General features: G+C 37.0%; 1 protein-coding gene across 1 annotated transcript in view; it reads right to left on the minus strand.

Moving 5' to 3' along the window:
* CNTNAP2 (contactin associated protein 2) overlaps positions 1–20,333 on the minus strand; it is a 1,148,354-nt gene that overhangs the window by 425,141 nt on the left and 702,880 nt on the right. The window contains exon 10 of the mRNA XM_086615189.1: positions 19,397–19,568. Coding sequence (XP_086471315.1) covers positions 19,397–19,568 — 172 coding nt within the window. The remainder of the gene's footprint in view (positions 1–19,396; positions 19,569–20,333) is intronic.

Here is a 20,333-nt window from a genome sequence, read left to right on the forward strand (position 1 = left end):
AGAAAAAAAATCTGTCATTTTGAGGTATTTCAACCTGTAAGACACATGCTGGAGGTCTAAAGCTGCCACTTGTAAAACAGCCTTAATGTTCCTATGAATTCTACACAAGAACTCTCTGGGAGAAACACATTGCTTAAGGCAGTCCTATATAAGACAGCAGTTTGAAAGATAAATGGATACCTGGGCTGAAACTGATGGTTTTTCCTGAGTACCAATGATTACAGCATAATTTCATGAGCTGCTAGCAGTCCCAACCAGTGATATAAGTAGACACCGTGACTTAATAAGATCGGTTTTCCAAACTGGGAAGAAAAGTATGAACATATCTAAATGAGAAGCAAGTGTCAGCAAGATTTCTTAGGGTAAGTGGCAAGGGAGAGTCTACAGCTTGCATCACAGGTCACTCCTGAGGAACGCAGGAAAACGGTGCTAGGAAGTCTCGAGATCCTTGCAAAATTGGTGGGAAAGGAGACAGGCTGCGTTACATGTTATCTGCACTAATATGAAAATAATGGCATCCAGTGAAAATAAACAAACTATCCTTAACAAATTCAGGAAGATATATTGAGGTAAATTCAATCTTAATGATATTGAACTTCCGACACTAGATCAGAAGAGTAAAATTAAACTATAATACAGAAAAATGTGAATTATTGAATTGCCATTATTCTTCAGAATTTACACAGAAGCAGAATCACTCATGCTACAACAATAACAAAATATTTTCTGTTGATTAATAGTTTCAGTGATGTGAAGTAGCAATTATTATAGTAATCTTTCAGACTTTTTAAGACTGGGTAAATTGTATCCGAGAGCATCAAAAGAATTAGCTGGGAAGATTGTTGAACTGTTAATGTTAATTTTAGATAAATACTAAGACAGCAGTGGCAATCTGGACGTCTGAAAAAAAAAATCTAATATTACGTCAGTATTTGATAATGACAACATCAAAATGATGAGATGATGTCAGAAACTAGCGGCAGCTTAGCTTGATATAAATCCTATCAATCAAAAGGATAAGAACCATGATAGGAGATATAACTAGTGTATAGCAAAAATAGTAATATTCCAATCAATATAGCTCAAGGAAGGCCAAAATCCAGCAAGTCTGATACAACTTCTGTGCAAGCACAAATCTGGTTAAAAGAAGTGATGATGTCATCAATACACAACCAAATGCTCAACATAGTCAAACAAGGCATTCTTTTTAAAAAAAACACAAACAAACAACCAAAAAAAATCACCAACAAAAAACAAAACGAGATGAAATCACTACTGAAATGCTTCTGTGAGAGACCTGGCTAGATCTGTTACCTATGCAATAACAGGAATTGCTCAAAATCAAAATGTACAGAGTTCCTTGAAGGGTCAGCTACCCAGGCATAAGTGTTCTTAATAAACTTACATGACAACATGACTGTTTGTAAGAGCTGGGAAAGAATGCTATGAAAATTTACCCAGATTTCTTAGTAAAATGAGCTCATCTTAAAAATTTATATTCTAATACACTTAAATGCAAGTTGTTTGAATACAATCTTGAGGTTAAAAGGACAGTAGTGTGGAATCCAGCAATGGAGACGTCTAGACTTCTTCAGATAAAAATTAAACTCAAAACCTGATGTTTCATGTAAGAAAGGGAATATGAGTCCCATGTGTAAGACTGTACAGAAGACTGTAAAAGACAATATGCTTACTCATACAGGATTAGCAAGACCTTTACTTAAAGTCCTGTTCCTAGTTCTATCTACTACACTCAAAATTTTGTCATGAGAAAGAGAGAACACATCTTACAACTGGAGGCAAGAATTTCTTGTCAGATCAGTTCATGCTTAACAGTATAATAATTCAAATTGTCTAATTAATACAGAAAAATTCTATGAATAGTAAATTTGTTAGTCAACCTTCCTAATACCTATCCTACTTCCTATTAATTATGCTCACCTTCCCCTGTTCGCCGGGGTTGTCAGGCTGAAATTTCAGTTTTCCTTAAGAAGAATGTGGATAGAAGGTGAGAAAAGAGAGTTAAGATAAGGTCCTTGCATGAAGGAATTTCCTGTTTATGGTGGTAGGGCTCCATCATCAGCATTGGGGCCCCTTGGGCCTACTTATGTTTTCAACCACAGTCCTTTTCTTCTTGTCCCAAGCTAAAGGATAAAAGTTAAACAACAGTCACTCATACCTGCAGGTCACCCAAAGGGCTACTGTTTGTTACTTAAGGACTTGAGGTCAGCCCTTCACTGTTTGTGGATTCACTGAGCTGAAGCCCATCCAGGTCAGGCACCAATCAGGTGGCCACTGGCCACTATTAACCAAGCTACAATCAGCTCAGACCAAGGCAAACCCAGACAAGTCCTGAGACCCTATACTGTCAGGTTACACAAAGCCCATGGCTGTTCACTGCTAATGGCAAAAATCATATGTCTGGGCTACAAGTTTACTTTAAAAATAAAAAAATGGACAAATTAGAAATGGTTAGGAAGAACTGTACGAATTTGGGAAATCACACGTTTATTACAGTCTATAGAACTTCCACTTATTTAGTTTATTCACAGAAATTTCTGGTGTGCATGATGAAGAAAGTTTTTAGGAGGACTTTTTTTTTTGCTTTAGGAGAAAAAGTGGTAATGAGATCTGAAAGCTCCAAGTTGAAGCTACACAAATTCAGGCTTGAAATAAGATACATACTTTTAACTATGAAAAAAATTTACCACTAGGGAACAATTATCTGAAGACATAGAAAGCTTTCTATGTCTTAAAATAATTATGTGAAGATTGCTTTTAAACACTAGAAAACAGAAGGTATCATTGATGAACTATTCATGTAGTAAGACTTTTTATCTTCTATAATGCAAGGTGCTTCAGCTAAGTGATCTTAATGGATAGTTCTGACCATAATCTATGGCAATGTTTTCTGTTTGGTTCCCACAGAGTGGCTTAATTCACCTATAATTCTAAGGAGGTGTGTCTTGGGAAACAAAAAAAAAAACAAAAAAGAAAAATCCTCAATTAATAGTATCCCTGCTCGGGTTTTTCAAGGTCTAGATTTAAAACCTTAGAAGAAAAGATAGAAGGGTCTATAGCATAAGCATGCATATTCTAATGCACTACTGGATATCAAAGTACTCGCTTGGATAATCAGCCATTCACAATTCTCACAATCTGCAAGATAAGTGAAATAATAATTGTCCTACATGCAAAAGTGCCATGCACTAAAAACTACTGATGGCAGGTAGGTTACTCTTCACCTGATTAAGAGCTTTCTTGTTTTATTCAAAGGTCACATTAAGATATCTGTGTATATTCCTATGACAGATTCCTGTCAATCTTTTTCCGTTGAATAGTACCATCAGTACATTCTAGCAGGCAGCATTTTATGTGACTTTATCAATTATACTAAAGGAATTAAGCAGAGTAAAAGGCCTGAATAATCTGAATATGAGAGGAAAATAACAACCCAGAGGATAAGTGGACTGCTTAATCAGTATCTATTAAAATATTTTGTGTCTTATGAACACCAAGCTAGAAGTAAACTATGAAAATGAACATAAGCCACCTCAAGCTGACATTTATATTTGAGCTCCTGTTTTATAACGCGGTAGAGTAGCTAGGACCTTAAAAAAATAGATGCATAGCCTAGTTGTAACGCTTTCTGAACTTCTATTAACATGTCTTTTTATCCAGTATTTGTTGAATATCATCACAAGTTCTGATAATATCTCTATGCAGTTATTTTCATTTCTGCCAATCATTCTGGAGGCAAAAACATGTTATCCTTTTAAAAAGTTTCATTTCATAGTGTTTCTGGGCTTCTCATCTGATCTCTGTTTAAAGGCCTTTCTTTGTAGAACCTTACTGACCCAAGCCTGCTGTTTGTCTACACTTTATTTACCATAGAATAAAAGTATTTAGAGTTCATTCGTGCAGGAGCTGAATATTGATGATGAATACTCTATGACCACTCTTCATGTAATCAAACTAGCAATTAGAAGCACATTCAACACTGCAGAGAAAACGATTTGTAGCCTTTGCCAACAATCATCTACTCTCGAGGGAAAGAATAGGGAAGTTGATCTAAAGGGTCTTTTCAGAAAAAGACAAACTTCTTATCATCAAATATCAGCACCAGCGCTCTTCTTGGCTACAGACTTTATATTTTTTCCATGTGCTCTGCCCAACTAAAACTATAACAGGAACAACACGGACTTACAGAGAAGGCTATTTTAGACATGCACCAAATTACAATGAATTTCATATAAAGCAATTTGTTCCCTGCTTTATGGCTTAAGTATGGAGCACAGAGCCAGGACCAAGATTTGGCTTTTTTTTTTTCCTCTCACTTAAAGAAACATAGCTATCGATCATATAGGATTCACTGATGCAGAAAGCCCTTTTTCTTTTCTATGTAAAAGCCTCTACCTTCTGCCCCAAGGATTTAGCTTGTGCTTAAACCATTTAAACAGCTGTGGCTTATATGTCTGTCCAGTTTAAAAACCTAGTTTCCTATTTTCAAAGTCGATTTACTGTTCATCCTGACCTGAGATTTCTATAGCTACAATCCACTGTCACTTTCTATAGCAAAAACAGTAAATTCCATAATACAAGTAACAGTACTGCCTAGACAAGATAAAGCACTGTTCAAGCCTCTCAAATCATTCAGCAAGCATTGCTTACTGGTTCCAATTTTGCTTTTTATGCCTGCAAAAACTTCACTTTTTGAAGTTCTACACGTTCCTCAACTCCTTCACCACTAACTCTTTTTTTCTTTCTTTCTTTTCCTTACTTTCACATTTTAGGATAATAAATTACTTATTTCAACAGAGACACAGATTCTTAAAAAATTATTTCACTTTACAGTGATTAGTAATTGTATTTTCCTTTACTGCTTGTACTTCGGTAGAATAAAATAAATGAGCCCATAGGTATACATCTGTTAGGTTTAAATAATACATGAAGGTGACTGGTATTATTAAAAAAGGAGAAAGCATATTTTTCAAGGACAAAATTCTGTGTGTTCAAATGTATTTCCAACATCAAACAGTAGCATTATACACTTATATCAAATCAGGAACTTTACTTCTTTCAGAACATAATTGTACTGTTCAAAGACAACTACTGTGTACTTTTATGAGACTATACAATGAAACTATACTTTGCAGTGCACATTTCATACAAACTGCATTATGAAATATACCACTGAGATAAATAATAGTTGCACAGTCAAACAACAAACAATAGCAGCGAGAGAAAAACACTGTCATGAGAAATGGAGAAGAATATATTCTATAAAATTTGAAAAGAGGATAGAGTCAATAAGACAGACATAAAGGCATTTCTGGGATATAAGAACAATAAAATAAAGGCTTTCAAAACAGTTAAAGTGAGACTGTATAAATAAGATACATGAGGTTGCTACTATGTAAGCAGATGAAGGAGAGTGAGTTACAGTCAAAGAGAAAAGGTCATCATTTATTTTCCGCCATTTTCTGAATAATTGTCATATGGCCAGTGGAGCATTAATCACTTGGAACACGCTGACAACCACCGATGTAATACTAAGTATGAAAAATTAGGATGGCAAGTCCAAATAAATGCTGTCAATACTAAAACACACAAAACAAATGTGTCAGAGGGAGTTCTTTGACCAAATGTTGGAGTCGTTAACTTTTGATATTATGATTGATCTTCAGTGAAATCAAGACACCACCAGAGGAAAGTGAGTATGCTTGGAGACTTGTTACTATTTTCAGAGGTCCTGAATCAAACAATCAGATATTAATAAAAGATCAGAAATGATACCTGATGGTCCCTTGAGCAATGCTTCAGATGAGTAAATTTAATACAAAGGGAACAATACCATGTAGGAGAGATCTCATCATAGTATTAGTACAAGATGTAATTTAAAAAGATAACTAGACCTTCAGAGAGGGTGAAAGAGAAAGAAACATCAGTAAATTCTACAATGAACAATGCTGGATTTGAGTCTGAGCAAGAAGCAATTATTGAGTTAATGATTTTGAGAAGGTCAGCTTGTGTGATAACACTGAGTTAGTCTGTTGCTGGCATTTAGTGAGTAACTGCAAAGGAACAGTCAGGTAGAACCAAGGAGGATAGTACTGTAAAAACTGCAGAAATCGTGGTATTGAAAAGGCGGATCAATAGCTCCAGATATAAGAGAAAAAGAACAGATATTGCCTTTCTTGTTGAATTGGAAAGAAACATTTCAGAAGTTGGATTTTTTTCTTTCCCCTAGAAGTCTCTGTAGCTTGGTATCTTTCCTTTACTAGAAATGTGAAAAGACAGGTGAAAATAATAGCTACCTTTACAAAAACTGACAGTGAATTTCTAGCTTTGATTAGCAGAAGAGGAAGTTAATAGATAGGGTCTATCAAAGACTGTCCTGTGCATGTGTACAAATTGACTAGCACCATCAGCTGTAAACTGTCCAGACAACTTTTCAACCTCATAAGCTTTAGGAATTTGATCTGACAAGTATTCAGCATTTAATAGAAATCCAGGAGGATAGGTCAGTAACATCCCTGCACAGGAAGTAAACATTTTAAGTGAAAAATTAGAAGCCCTTAAAAACTGTGAGGCTGGGTGAAACGAGAATTTACAGTGCCATCTAGCACTGAGATCTAGATAATATTGAATGTCTTTCCTTAAAATTATCTATCATGTTTCATGTTACTTGACTCATACCTCACACGAGTCGATCTCTTTATTTAGGACTAGTTTCATTTGTTTGCCTCTTCATTAACTATTTGAAAATGAACAAAGAAAAGAAAATTTTGTATACAAAAAGATTTTACTTCCATTTACATGGAAGTAAATATTCCCTTTAGATATAACTTCCCATACAATGCATGGGAGCTATTTAATGACTTAAAATTTGAAAACCAAAATAAATACTTCATACAATGCATCAGTTCTGATCAAAAAAGCCCAAAACATTTTCCCTATAATCACAGTATAGTAATCAGTGGTTTATCAATAACCGTTGAGCCAATATTTCTGAATAGCATTTTACAATGTTGCCTCAGAAAGGAATGCGATGTACATCTGTAAGAGAATAAGGATGGACTGATATAAATTAACCAAATAAATCCTTCTACCAACTTGTTTGAATCAATCTTTGAACAGTGATCTACAACAGCTGCTAACATTGATTATATGAAATCCATACAGTGTCATACAATCACAACAATCACAATGTTGTGACATGAAAAATTGTAAGACGTACCAATGAAAACTGTTGTATTATTTCCCCTAGATTTAATTAATTCTGATAGAGCAACTATTAGGTGTCAAAATAAAAAATTGAAGTCAAATTAACTGCTGCCCTCTAACAAGTCTGTCTTAACAATGAAACGTACCACAATGACAGAAAAACAGAGATGTTGTCGGCTAACTGCATGGCAACAGATAAATGCAACAAATGTACAAGCAACAATTATCTTCTCAAGAAATAAGAATCAGTTGTTTTTTTCAAAGCACAAAAAACATCTCTATAGGTCTGAAGCCTATAATGCCTTAGAGAAAATGTCTCCTTTTGATATACTATGTCAGTTCAGTTTAAATTCTTGATCTAAGAGCCCTTGCAGCAGTTGTAAAGGCTTTCAAATCCTAGGCACAATTAGAAATACACAATGTTTTTTGTGTCTAGGCACTGACTTACACTATGGGTTTGAAATCTCTTGGTCTTTTATTCACCTCAGTGGAAAAACACTGTATTTAATTGGCACTGGAACACTGAGTTTCTTATTTACCAGCATTGTTTCTAAAATAGTAATGCATAAATGGATGGATTCTTGTGCTGAAACAAACATCAAAATTGGTGCCAATGTAAAATACATAGGTATCATATGTATGCTTTTCCTAGGAATCAGTAAGTAGACAGTCAGTATGATAGTCTGTCTCCTTCCCTTGCCCTAAAACTAACAACCAACCATCTGCATAGGTTTCCTTGGCTTTCCTTCTGCTTTGATTATTTTACAGTGACACAGTTTTTTGAATCCATATGCCAAATATGGCAAAATTGGGGGTGCAGTTAGTGTCGAGTACCTACCTTCAACAGAGTCCAACTTACAGCCTGTGAGAAGAAGCTGGTCTGTGAGATACTTCTGTGGTGATTCTATGTTTTCCTGAGAGCACAACATATTAGGCAACTAACAAAGGACAATCACACAGGCAATTAATAGAGCCTGACCAGGCAGGCATTTCTGCCTAGATACATAAGCATTCTGAGACAGAACTGGAACCTGCTGCTCCCACCACAATCAACTGAGAGGGAAAGGAATTGCTGAGGAGCCTTGCATGCTATACTGATTCCTCTGCTGTCAGTCTGAAAACTGATTACCAAACTGGTTCCCACCACAGGTGTGGCTGAAGACCACACTAAGACCCTCACTTAAACAAATAAGCACACAGAGGGAATTTCAGAGGTGCTAAACAATTACACTGGCTTTGGCTTCACTGAGAATCTTCATCTCGGTTAGAGTTCTCACTATGTACATTATTTAATATAGCTTTAATTATGGTACCATTTTAAAAAATGTCTGCATTACTTAGTCTCCCATAACAATATAATGGGCCATTTTGCTGTTCTTCAAAACATTATCTTAACTGGCTTATTTTTAGAGGTCTATTTCAACAGCACAAACCATAATCCTAATAAGCATGTTTTCACCATTTTTTCATCATTATGATGTTTTATAAGTATCTTCCACAGAACTTAATCTTCTTCATCAAAAGTATGAGTTTTATGTAACAGAAATTACAAGAAATGAGTGCCAGTGAAAATTTTGTTGCAAACATTCAAGTAGAAGATTGATATAAAAACTCCGTTTCGAGGCAAAAAAAAAGGTTATAGCTATAGCTTTTTTTGTGATAGATACACTTCACGGCCTAAAAAGTCTTAGAAACAGAAAATATCAAATACATCTATTCTACAGTTATAAATGAGGGATTGTTCCACTAAGCATTCCTCTCAATTAACAGGTCTTGTAAAAATAATTTTTACTTGCTTTCTTATGGGATCACTCAGGTAAGATCCCTCCTTATGTTTACTCAATCTTTTTTTTTTTAATTTACAGTATACCAGGAAAAACAGAACACATTTACTGCACAGATTAAGTGTTTTTACTTCTGGTGAAATCCAATCCTATACACATCTCTCCTAATCTAAATCTCTATTCAATATTCATTTCCTTTCTGTACCCTTCTCTTTAAAAACAGCTAATATTATCTAATCTATCGGGTGACATTTACAGGGAATGAATGAAGACCTGTTTACTGAAACCTACAGCATTGTATTAGCTAGTTCATTTAAAGCATCCTTCCAGGAAGGCATCAGGGATTAAGCAAGTAGCATCTGACATATATTCCTCCAAGGAGTTTTATTCTTTCCAATTTCTCAGAAGAAATCTGGTTAAGACTTAACTCAATCTCTCATCAAGAATTGCCACCTGCCTTTAACTTGATGCACGACATAAATTTGCAGACTCATAAATACTGAAGTGCATAATTATAATCATAGACTTTTGTGCAATCACTTTAAATCTATTCAACACAATGTAGAAAGGAAGGTTGACTTTACTGGAAAACAAACTTGATCTGGAACTGGAGAGACAGAGTTCAAATCCTTGTTCAACCTCAAAGTTTATCTGTCATCTTGGTCAACCACAGGGTCACCCCACAATTATTTACGTGCTCACAGTGAAAGTTATACAGAAAAATACCCTCTGGCCACTTCACTACCTGAAGTTTACATAAGCAGCAATGGAAAAACTGAGCCTCTTCACCTAGCCTGCTGTCAAATCCTTCGGGTTCCACCAACTAATCATATCACGTGCTGAAGTACAATGTTATTTATGCATTTTGTTGTTGGATAAAATACATCTGCACTGTTGGAAGCAGGGACTGCATATTAAGTTCTCCATTACTACAGTTGTTCTCATTTGAGATATTTCTAGGCCACAAATTTCTACTTAGAATCTTCTCAATACCTTGCTCGGTATTTGGTCTGTGGTTAGTCACACTCTTCGATGCTTATGTCTGCCTACTTCTGCTACACAGAATTCAAGTACCTCCCTCGTGACTGTGCATCCCATTCCCACAGGCAGAGCCACAACGTTTAGCAAGCATTATCGCTTGTAAATCCTGTAAAGAGTCTAAGTCTTTCTCTAGATGAATTTTCCTTAAAAAAAAGATGTCATGATAAACACAACAGAAATATTGGGATCCTCAGAAAGGTTAATATTGCTGGCTACAGAAAAGCATAAACCATGTAAGGTAAATATGTTCTGTTCAATGTGCTAGTAGCAGAAATTGATTTGACCACATTTGCTTTATTGTTAGGGGGTACTCTATTGGTCTGTGAATAATCTCTGAAATCAGTATCTGGGAGAAATATGCAATTGAGCATGGAATATTACCTTCCTCAATGGATAAACTGTCATTTTTTGAAAGAATCTAAGCACTAGCAAAGACTCACTACCAGCAGAAATTTAGAAACAACATAAAAACTTATTTTTGAGAAAAGGAAGCTTGAGAGATACAGAGACAGTATTAAGCCTAAAGCACACATGTAGGCATTATTATTATTATTACTACTACTATTGATTTCCAGTGATTTCATAGCTATCACTTTTACTGTTCCAAGCTTTAAAGAGCAACCTGTAACTATTACAAGACTACTTCTAGTTTATCAGACTTATAATTCAGTTTCTTTAGACTCTAACCAGTATGAATATTCTGATTGGGAGTTCAATATGCTAGTTTTAAAACGATAATGATTTCTGAAAAAAAGAATGTAAATCCAGCAGGAACTCTTCAGCAAGCCAATTTCTGCTAAAAGTCAACACCTCCTTCCACAAATGGCCCTTATTTGTAACAGTGTTTTAATGCAAGACAAATTACTTATTTTGGAGATTTTATTGCTTGCCTGAATGAACAAGAGATGGACCCAACATTTTACTAAGACAGGCATTTGGTCAAAATTATTACTACAGAAAGCTATTGCCAGATTATGAAATGGTTTTTATATGATTTTAACAACATCTCTTAGTAACAGATCTAGTGGAAATTCCAGTAATCCACCAGGATTGGCTTTCCTCCACTTCTATATACTTCTGAAGAACTGGTTGAATTTACTCACAGCTTGATACCTGATTACAAATCAAGTTACAGTCTTAAAACTGGTCATAATCATATTTTTACTGCACACAAAGAAATGTCTACAACTGTTTTGCTTCTAGTGTCCGAATAATATTTAAAGCATATGTCATAACTATTTATTATTAACATTACATCCTATGTATGAAGTATTAGCATGTCTATTAATTATAGCATATAATCAAATAAGAACAGATATAGAGATAGTTTGGATTGTGATTATCAATTGTCATCTAACAAGAAAAAAAAGAGTAGAAGGAATATCTCAGATTATTATTTAAACATAAATGCAAGTGAGAGGATTATGTAACTGTAGTCTTGTTTGAAGGCTAAAAGCAATAGTAGTAACATGAACAGTTCTTGAAGCAACATCAGAATTTTATGCATTGGTTAAAATTTTAGTTAACTTTAAAGTTGATATGACAATCCATTATTGTTTATTTTTCAGAATGATCATGTAGTGATAGCTTCATTAGGAAGAATAGCACCGTTCAATCAGGAGAAGGATATCTTAATCACATACAAACAAGCAATCTGCATAACATATTATCTTTTTCAGTTATGAACTGATGAGAAGCACTAAGTGATGAAAACTTCAGAGAGACATCAAAGCAGTTTGGCTTCAAAACTCAGCTGAGTAACCAGGGAGTTAGTTTCAATAGTGTTACTAGGGGATCAGGTCAATATTTAGCATCTAGTCTTGTGAGAGTACAAATTTCATGTCCAAGAGAGACCTGTGTGGATGTTTGCTCAGAGCTCACATCTTCCCCACAGGAGAATGAGAATAAAATAATAATTAAGTACAAATGTAATACAAGCTGCACATTCAAGCAAGTCCCCCGAGTAAACTAATGCATTTAAGAGAAAACAAGGAATGAATTTCCACACAAGGCTTTTGGTCATAACTTCCATAAATTATAGATTATTCCATTCAATTAAACTGTTCCTCTATCAGTGATGTGGTAGCAGACAGAAAAAAAAAAACAGATTCTGCCAAATCAGCTTGCAAAGTTATTTAAATAAGATTTTAACAGTTTGCCACTGTTGATCGACTTTTCTTAAAATCCTTGCCTAATCTTACCAGATTAGTAAATGTAGCTAAGTCCCTGCCTCTGTGACAGTAACCTCTCCTCTCCTATGTACTGAACATAAAAAAATCTGTGACGTGGAGCTCCTGGCATATGTCTGAGCAATCCGTTGACTCACAGCCATGCTGGCTGAAGCAGGTCATCAGATTTGAAGCTGCAAAGGTTAAAAAGTAAAGTTTACCCAGCCATACCTAAAGAGTTGTTAGGAATAAAGAAGAGTAAGCGGGTTTGATCGACAGCCAATCTCATATGCCTCTGAATCAACTGGCCACTCTCCTGTGTCAGCTCAGAGGTTACAAATACCTATGATGAGCTTAGAATGGGAACATACGATCATGCACTTCTCCTTCCAGGCACAACAATTCAGTCTCCTTCTGTGGATAACTACCTACAGACAGCTAGGAAGAACTGTTAGCTTTCAATGATACTGCTGAAATTACTGGTGACATTATTCAGACACAAAAGAACTACCTTTTCTTTTTTTTTAAATAATAAAAGAAACTACAAGAGGCCATCCTGGTGGTGCGTGAGCAGCAGGTGGTGACCCAGCCAAAAGGGACCGGAGAAGCCCTGACAAGTGGCCAATGCTGCAGAGGAAGGCAAAAAAAAACCCCAGGGGACCAGGGCCAGTCTGCCCTGTGGAAAAATTCCTTCCTGACCCCAACACTGGCAGCTGTTCCCTGAGCATGGGAGCAAGACCTGACTCCTCCTGCCACAACCTGCTCACGCCTCCCAGGAGGTGCCCAAGCCCTGTTCTCCCTCAACCTGAAGCACCATCTCAAGGGCTTCCGAGAGTGGCCAAAGGCCCCTGGCCTGATCGACCTTGGGGGCAAGAAGCCTTCCCATGCCTGGAAGGGCACCAGCGGCTGCTCCAAAGTCCTGGCAGCCTGGGCAACATCTCTGCGTCCCACCTCTTATGGCTGCTGTCCCTGGCTCTGCAGATGAGAACAGCTAGCTCTGCAGTGCTCCTCAAGAAGGCATCCCTTGGCTCTTGCCACACATCTCCAACTGAAAAGGCTGAAGAGCTTCAGGCACCTCCAGCTCTTGATGGTTCTTTTCATCTCATGCAGCCTCATCCACTCTCCTCTGCTCTTCTTCCCTCTTCCCCCTCCAAGTAATTCTGCCGGCTCCTCAACGACTTCCTCTGGGATGTCTTTAGGCTTCCCCTGGGCCAGCTCTGGCAGCAGGACACAGGAGGACGCTCCCTTTTATCCTGCCCTGAGGCATTACTATTGCATTGCTGGTTGCTGGCACTGTGACCCTGGGGAAACGCGGCTCCCCATGTGCAGCTCCGCCTACCGCCCCCCCACCCAGCATCCTTTGGAGGAAGGTCGTTGGGGTGCTGGCCCGGAGGCAGCCTCTGTGCCCAGGAAGCCCAGGGGGCTGTCCCTGCCCTTGGTGGCCATCTACTGGGCACAGCTGTCTGGCATTCCTCACGCATCTTCTGCTGCTTGGCTTCCAAGGATAAATCCAGTGCTGTTACTGTTCCCTCAGACCATCGCAGAAACCAGCTCTGCAGCCCAGAGACTTATTAGCCATCAGGTTGTCCAGAAATCTGCTTTACATACTACTCCCCCTCAGAAATATACCTAAACTTTTATTGTCTTAGCTTATGTTTTAGCAAGAACAAGTATTTATCATGAACAAGTAATCCACTTGCTCTAGAAAATTCAGTAGCATATATTTTTCATATTAGAAAGATGGATTAATATTTATTAGAGTTAAAATAGAAGATTATTTTCCCCCCTCTCTCTGCAGAATTTATCTAGGATTAAATACAAGACAAAGAACTACTGAGGATTTTAGAGATTTCCAAGTGTTTAAGCATCCAGCAACAAGATGATATGTAACCCACACAGTTACTTGAAAGACTCTCATAACAATGTTGTTGACTACCATCACCTGTGTAATATAAGTCACAGTGAATAAAGAAAAAAAAAGTTGCAAAGGCTTAAGCATAAAATAGAGTTCAAATCATCTGCATTTCAAACTATCGTAACTTGCTTAAACAGCTACTGATCATACTATTAACTTATTTAACAGTCTGGGTCATTAGTCATACTGTTCCACACAGGGAACCTCATATAAAGTCTCCTTTCTGGACTGAGATGGATTTTTTAAAAAATGCACTTGAATATCTCTTTTTGAAAGGCAGCTTTCATCTCCAGTTCCATTTCAAAAGTTTGTATGGTTCCAAAAAGAAGTGGAGAGAGAGAAAGAAGAGGGAGAAGGTACACACAGGAAGTGGCTTTCAACCACATGGCCAGGAACGCCAGCAGGCTGAAGTCATGGTATGGTTCCAGCTCTTCCTCAGTCCTATTATACTTCTTTTTTGTGAATTTGTATTGGGAACAATTCAACTCTAAAGGAGATTTTGCTTCCCGTCCAGACATTGGAATATCATCTGCTCCTTATGCAGACTTCTACAGGATGATGTCTGTCTCATTCTTTGCTGTCTACCTTACCACTGAACTGGCAGAGGGAGGAGGAGAATAGAGAGGAAGGCCAGAAGCTGAAAATCCACGTAAAGAGCCAGAAGGGAAGAACTTAAGGACTATTTGCAATGATGAATTTTAATTCCAAAGAAATTCTGTCTTGCTGCCAGTTACATTGTGGCCATTTTCATGCACCAATATGCTTGCTGTGTTTTGTTATTTAAATGAATTATTTCAAATTTTGATTGGCAATCACATTGCCTAGAGAACGTGGCTGTAGGGGATTAAAGCCGAATGCTGGCACTCTGTCATACAGTGTATCACCACAGCAGGTGAGCAATAATCACCCAGAAATGTTCTGCTGCACATATCTGATTACTTACATCAATTCTTTAACATGAAATTATTATCGAAAATTGGCATCTAATTCATCTCACTGTGTTACAGAGCAAATCACACAGTTTATACATTCAAAAAACACAAGAAGCAGCTACATGAAAATCCTTGGTACTGCATTTTTTCCTCATTTCTGTCATTTCACCTCTTATGGTACACAGAGATTTTCCTTAAAATTGGCATATGTTCTGCATAATCTACATCGACAGATTGGACACTATGTTTTGAAATCATTTTAGCATTTCCTCATTGTGATTTCATGATTAAAATCCATAATTCTAGCCACAACAAAGCCAGGCAAGCTTTAGACTTCTCTGAGACTGCTGGGATAAATCAGCTGTGAGTAATAATTCCTGTTCAATGTCCTGTGCTAAAATCCTAAAGTACAACTGTACCATCTGGACTGTAACAACAAGTTAGTTTGTTAATGATAAGTAAAGGAGGTGTATAGGGACCTGTGCTGTCACAAGCAGTACAGCATGTTGATCACTGTGACAACAATGCAACTTCCATTGCTAATACAATTAAAGTTAATTAAGATACAGAAACAGAGATGATTATTTTTTTCTCAGTAGCATTTTAACTGCCTGTAATTACTATATATACATCTGCATGAAATAATATGCAGATTATTATACTGTTCGGCCACTGGTAAAAAGAGAATGTTCCTTAGCTTTGCTGTTCCTTTTTAATAAGATCTCAACTTGTAGTTTTTGCAATAGCAAAATGCTCATGTGAGGAGAGGCAGACTAAAAATAAAAAGACACTGATTCAACATTTCTAATTCCCAAATACAAGTGCAATATGCTAAACTGATTATTCTTCTAGTGTCTTAAAAAAATACTGGAACTAAAATGCAAAAACCCCTTCTATATGGGGCAGGTGTTTAGTTTGGCAGAACCTGTGACTTTGGAAACAGTTACCTCCAGGTGGGTGCAATATGAGAACTTGCCACCCTCAGTACTTTTTGTCATATCCTTATAGAGAAAACTGTCCCCTCCTTACTATCTGCTCCGCTAACGATGAAAAATGCCACCGTTTACAACTTCACATTTTTTTCCCCCAACCAAATGGCTGAAGCCTGCAGTAAGAATAATTCAATGTGACAGCTTATCTTTTCGCCCAGTGGGGGTCTTCATTGAAGTGTGGCTATGAAAGCAATTTTCATGTTGATGATGACCAAAGCTTTTATGATTCAGAGCTAAACGAGTTAAAAAAGCAAGAGGATCCCAATTTCACAGACACAAGTATCTTTCCATTTTAAAGGAAATGAAATTAAGCTAATATATAGCACACATGGTATTTGGATCCTTGAAAATAGTCAAATACAAAAATGTTACGTATAGTGGCATATGGTAAAAGAAGTGCTTGTAAACTCTTATTTGCAGTTAATAAGACTGTCATGAAAGTCCCGTCAGATCTAAAGCTTGGCATTATTACTTCTGAGTCAAAGGGTTTGTTTTCAAGTGCAAACTACAAAGAAATAAACTTGATCACAGGAAAACAACAAACTAGATTACATCTCAATCCTTAAAAACACCAAAACCAACCCAAAGAAAATTCTGTGGATACTCTCATTTCCTATGATTATACAGTTGTCTTTCGGTTTGCAATACAGCCTTCCAGTGCTTAGAAAGCATAAATATAAGACATATATAATTTATATAATGAGGAGAGTATCAGGGTCCAAGGTGACAGAAGAGAGAAACAGAGTGAGAATACACTTTCCTATATAAAGAAAACATATATACATAAACATATAGAAACACTGTTATTTATATTAAAATATAAATACAAATGTCATATATATAAACTGTATAAAATAAAAATAATATAATACACATTAAATTTATAAAGCATGATAACATTTTAATACAGTAAAAAGTATTTCATATAATACCATGTATGGCATATGGCATTATATTATAATATATGAACTATGTGAATTATTATAAGTTATAAAAATAAATACCTTATAAAGAGTAACTTCCATATGAAGTTCATTTCAAAAGCAAGCTGTTTGACATATAGGAAGCATTAAGTCCTATTTTTCAAAAATACATTGTAAAGCTCTGATCTAATTAACTTGCACTGTAAGTTAATTGTAATTACGTTGTAATACATTGCAAAAGCCTAATTCTGATTAACTTCACTATGATGATGGAATTATTCCTAATAGACTCTGGCATAAGTGGGATCGATACAAACTGTCACATAAGCTAAGATTTATCCACTGGGGAAAAAGCAGAGACTTCATTAGATGTATCTTCACATTCCTTTCTTGGAAGAAAGGATTTTCTTCCAAGTCAGTTTACATTTCCAAGAACAAATATTCAAAATAAAACTAAGCGATTCAAACTACCAAATACCAACCACAGGAGACCTTTCTCATTTCAGTTGTATGTGAAGAGATAGAACAAACAACTTCTCTATGACAGCAGCTCTTCAATTCCTCTTTTCACTATGGCTTCAACAGGTCCATGAAAAATAGCAATATCTAAAGTAGCCCGACATGCCAGAACAACTCATGGTATGCCCCAAGGCATGCTCCTCAACACTGACATTACTAACACAGTGTACTGGGTCTGGCTGGGATGAAGTTACTAAGTTAACCTTCTTCATAGCAGCATGTACGGTGCTGTGCTTCCCCATTGTGGCTGAAACAGTGTTGGTAACACACCAACCACTGTTTTGGCTGCTGGTGGACAGAGCTTGCCCAGCATCAAGGTTTTCTCTCTACAGCCTCCCCGACAAAGGCCAAGAGGATGGGGGTGGGCAAGAGGTTAAGAGGTGACAGCTTGGACAGCTAACCCAAACTGACTATAGGTATATCCCATACTAGCCATTTCATGCTTAGCAATAAAAACTCAGGGAATAGAGGAGGAAGAGGGGATGTTTAGGGTTATGGAGTTTCTCTTCCCAAACAGCTGTTACACATGCTGAGGCTCTGCTTCCCAGGAAGCGGCTGGACATCTGCCTGACGATGAGAAGTAGTGAGTGAATTCCTCTTTGCTTGCACACGCAGCTTTTGCTTTTCTTATTAAACTGCCATTCTTATTTAATCACCTTCCTTCTATTTTTGTCCTCATATACCAGGAGAGGGAAGTGAGCAAAAGGTAGGGCGCTATTTGGCTGCTGGCCACGGTCAACCAACCACAACATGCTTAGCGCAAACTGATGTCTATATTTCAGGAAGAGAAGGCATTTTGAGAGACCAAAGCAGTATGCCATATTTCATTTTTTCAGAGTAGCATTTATCTCAGATTCTCTTAAATTAGAGTAGGAAATTGAAAGCACATGCATTTTTTTATCATAATTATGCAGATCTTTGTTGATGATATCCAAAGTCACTCAGCCTGTGGAATCTCCATCCTTCAAGGTACTCAGAACTCAACTGGATGTAGCCATGAGCAACCTGATGTAGCTTTGTAGTTGGCCCTGCACGGAGCAGGCCTTGGATGACATGAGCTCTCATGATTGCTTGTTACCTGAATTATTCTAGGCTTCTATGACCTTGTAAATCTTTGCTTCTTTCAAAGCAGAATTCTAAAAAGCCATTTTCAGCTTTCCAGCAGACTTGCAATGGGTTTAACACATATGTTATTTTCATGATAAGCCAAGCTACCTGCATTCAGGAGTTGGGCTACTTGCTCTTCATCTGTCTTTCCTAGTACTTTCTGTTTTGCTAACAAAGAACAAACTATTAATCAGGAGCAACAGAAATCAACACAGATAAGTGGTTTAAAAGGTACGGTTCAAACTAAAAGCCTGCCATAATTCTGAATCACTCTTCTCAGTTTGGAAAAAAACCCTACCACTAAACATTATTTTAATAAAGTCTGAGCATTTATTACATGCACAGTTGTGCAAGCACGTGGACCTATTTTAGTTCTCTGAGAAATTCAGCGAAGTCAGGAAGCACAAAATCTAGTTGCAAAAAGATCTCCATAAAACTCATCTAAGAAACAGACAAAACGTGTAGCTTTTCAGGAGACTTCCCTCTATTCAAGGCAGCCATATTATTGACTCATGGGCTGAATTTGACTTACAAGAGCTTTTCACCTCTTCCTCTGCCTGAAATTGGGGATATTGGAAATATGCTTGCCACTGCATCCTGCACAATCTACAATTTTGAGCCATCATCTCCATCGTCTAAGCATGGTTCCTACTGCTAAAAAGGTAGGACTGCTTTGATGTGATCTCTGGTAGTGTCAGAACCACATTTTCTGTAACACTGTATATTTTCAGAATATGCAGGAACATGTGTCAGTGTATCAGAGTATGAGTGATGTCTCTGCAACTCACCTGTCAATAATGGCACACATGTCAATGGTGACATTGGCAAAGCTTCCCAGCTGGCCTTGCTCCACTGCGTGCAAATCCACGAGCTGATCATCCACGTGAATAAACTGCATGCATCCTTGAAATGAATGCTGAAATAGTGAGTGATCCGAGTCATTCATCTGTATAGGAAACCCTGTAGAGTAGCAGAATAAAGAGCATTATTAACTTCATATGCTATTACTCAAGCCAGTATTTTTTCACATGAAAAGACATATTTTCTAGATGAGGGATAAAAAAGGCAAGGTGGTGCAGAAATATTATACAGTTATTAGACTACCTTGCAACGTTATTGATTTAAGTCATTGGTAACTACTTGCAAGAATTTATACAGTACAGCTGATGATTCTTTCGTTAATTTTTATCGACAGGATAGAAATCTTCTGCTACACTTTTCCTCCTCTACCCCTCTATTGCTGTTTCTTATTACTTTTGTCTTCAGACAAAGATTAAGGAAATAGGAAAAGGATTCATTTCCTTGCTAAACTTTAAGATCACATTCCCATTTCTCAGATTTTTCCAAGAAAAAGGCATTCCATTTATTCCATGAAGTGAATTTCCAGTTCAGCTTTCTCTAGAACTAGGCTTCCTGGGCAATGAATACTTGTGCTGGAAACTTTCTGCAAACTTAAAACTAGCCCTAAAATCTAATATCCTGACCCACTTCTGAGGAATCTGAGGACATTCTGTAGTATTTTCATTTTTGCTCTGAATATATTCATTTGCCTGTCTTTCTGAAGGTGGTTCATAAGAGATGAGAATGAATTAGTGTCTTGACTCAGGCTAAAAGGCAGGAAGACAGAGGATGTTTGTATGTAATTGTGTACACGAATGCCCACTCAGTGCCCTTCAGAAGCGTATGTGTCAATTTACTTGAGAAAAATGTCCTCAATGAGAGAGT

Source organism: Tauraco erythrolophus, chromosome 7 (genome assembly GCF_009769465.1).
Source record: "Tauraco erythrolophus isolate bTauEry1 chromosome 7, bTauEry1.pri, whole genome shotgun sequence".
Taxonomy (NCBI): Eukaryota; Metazoa; Chordata; class Aves; order Musophagiformes; family Musophagidae; genus Tauraco; species Tauraco erythrolophus.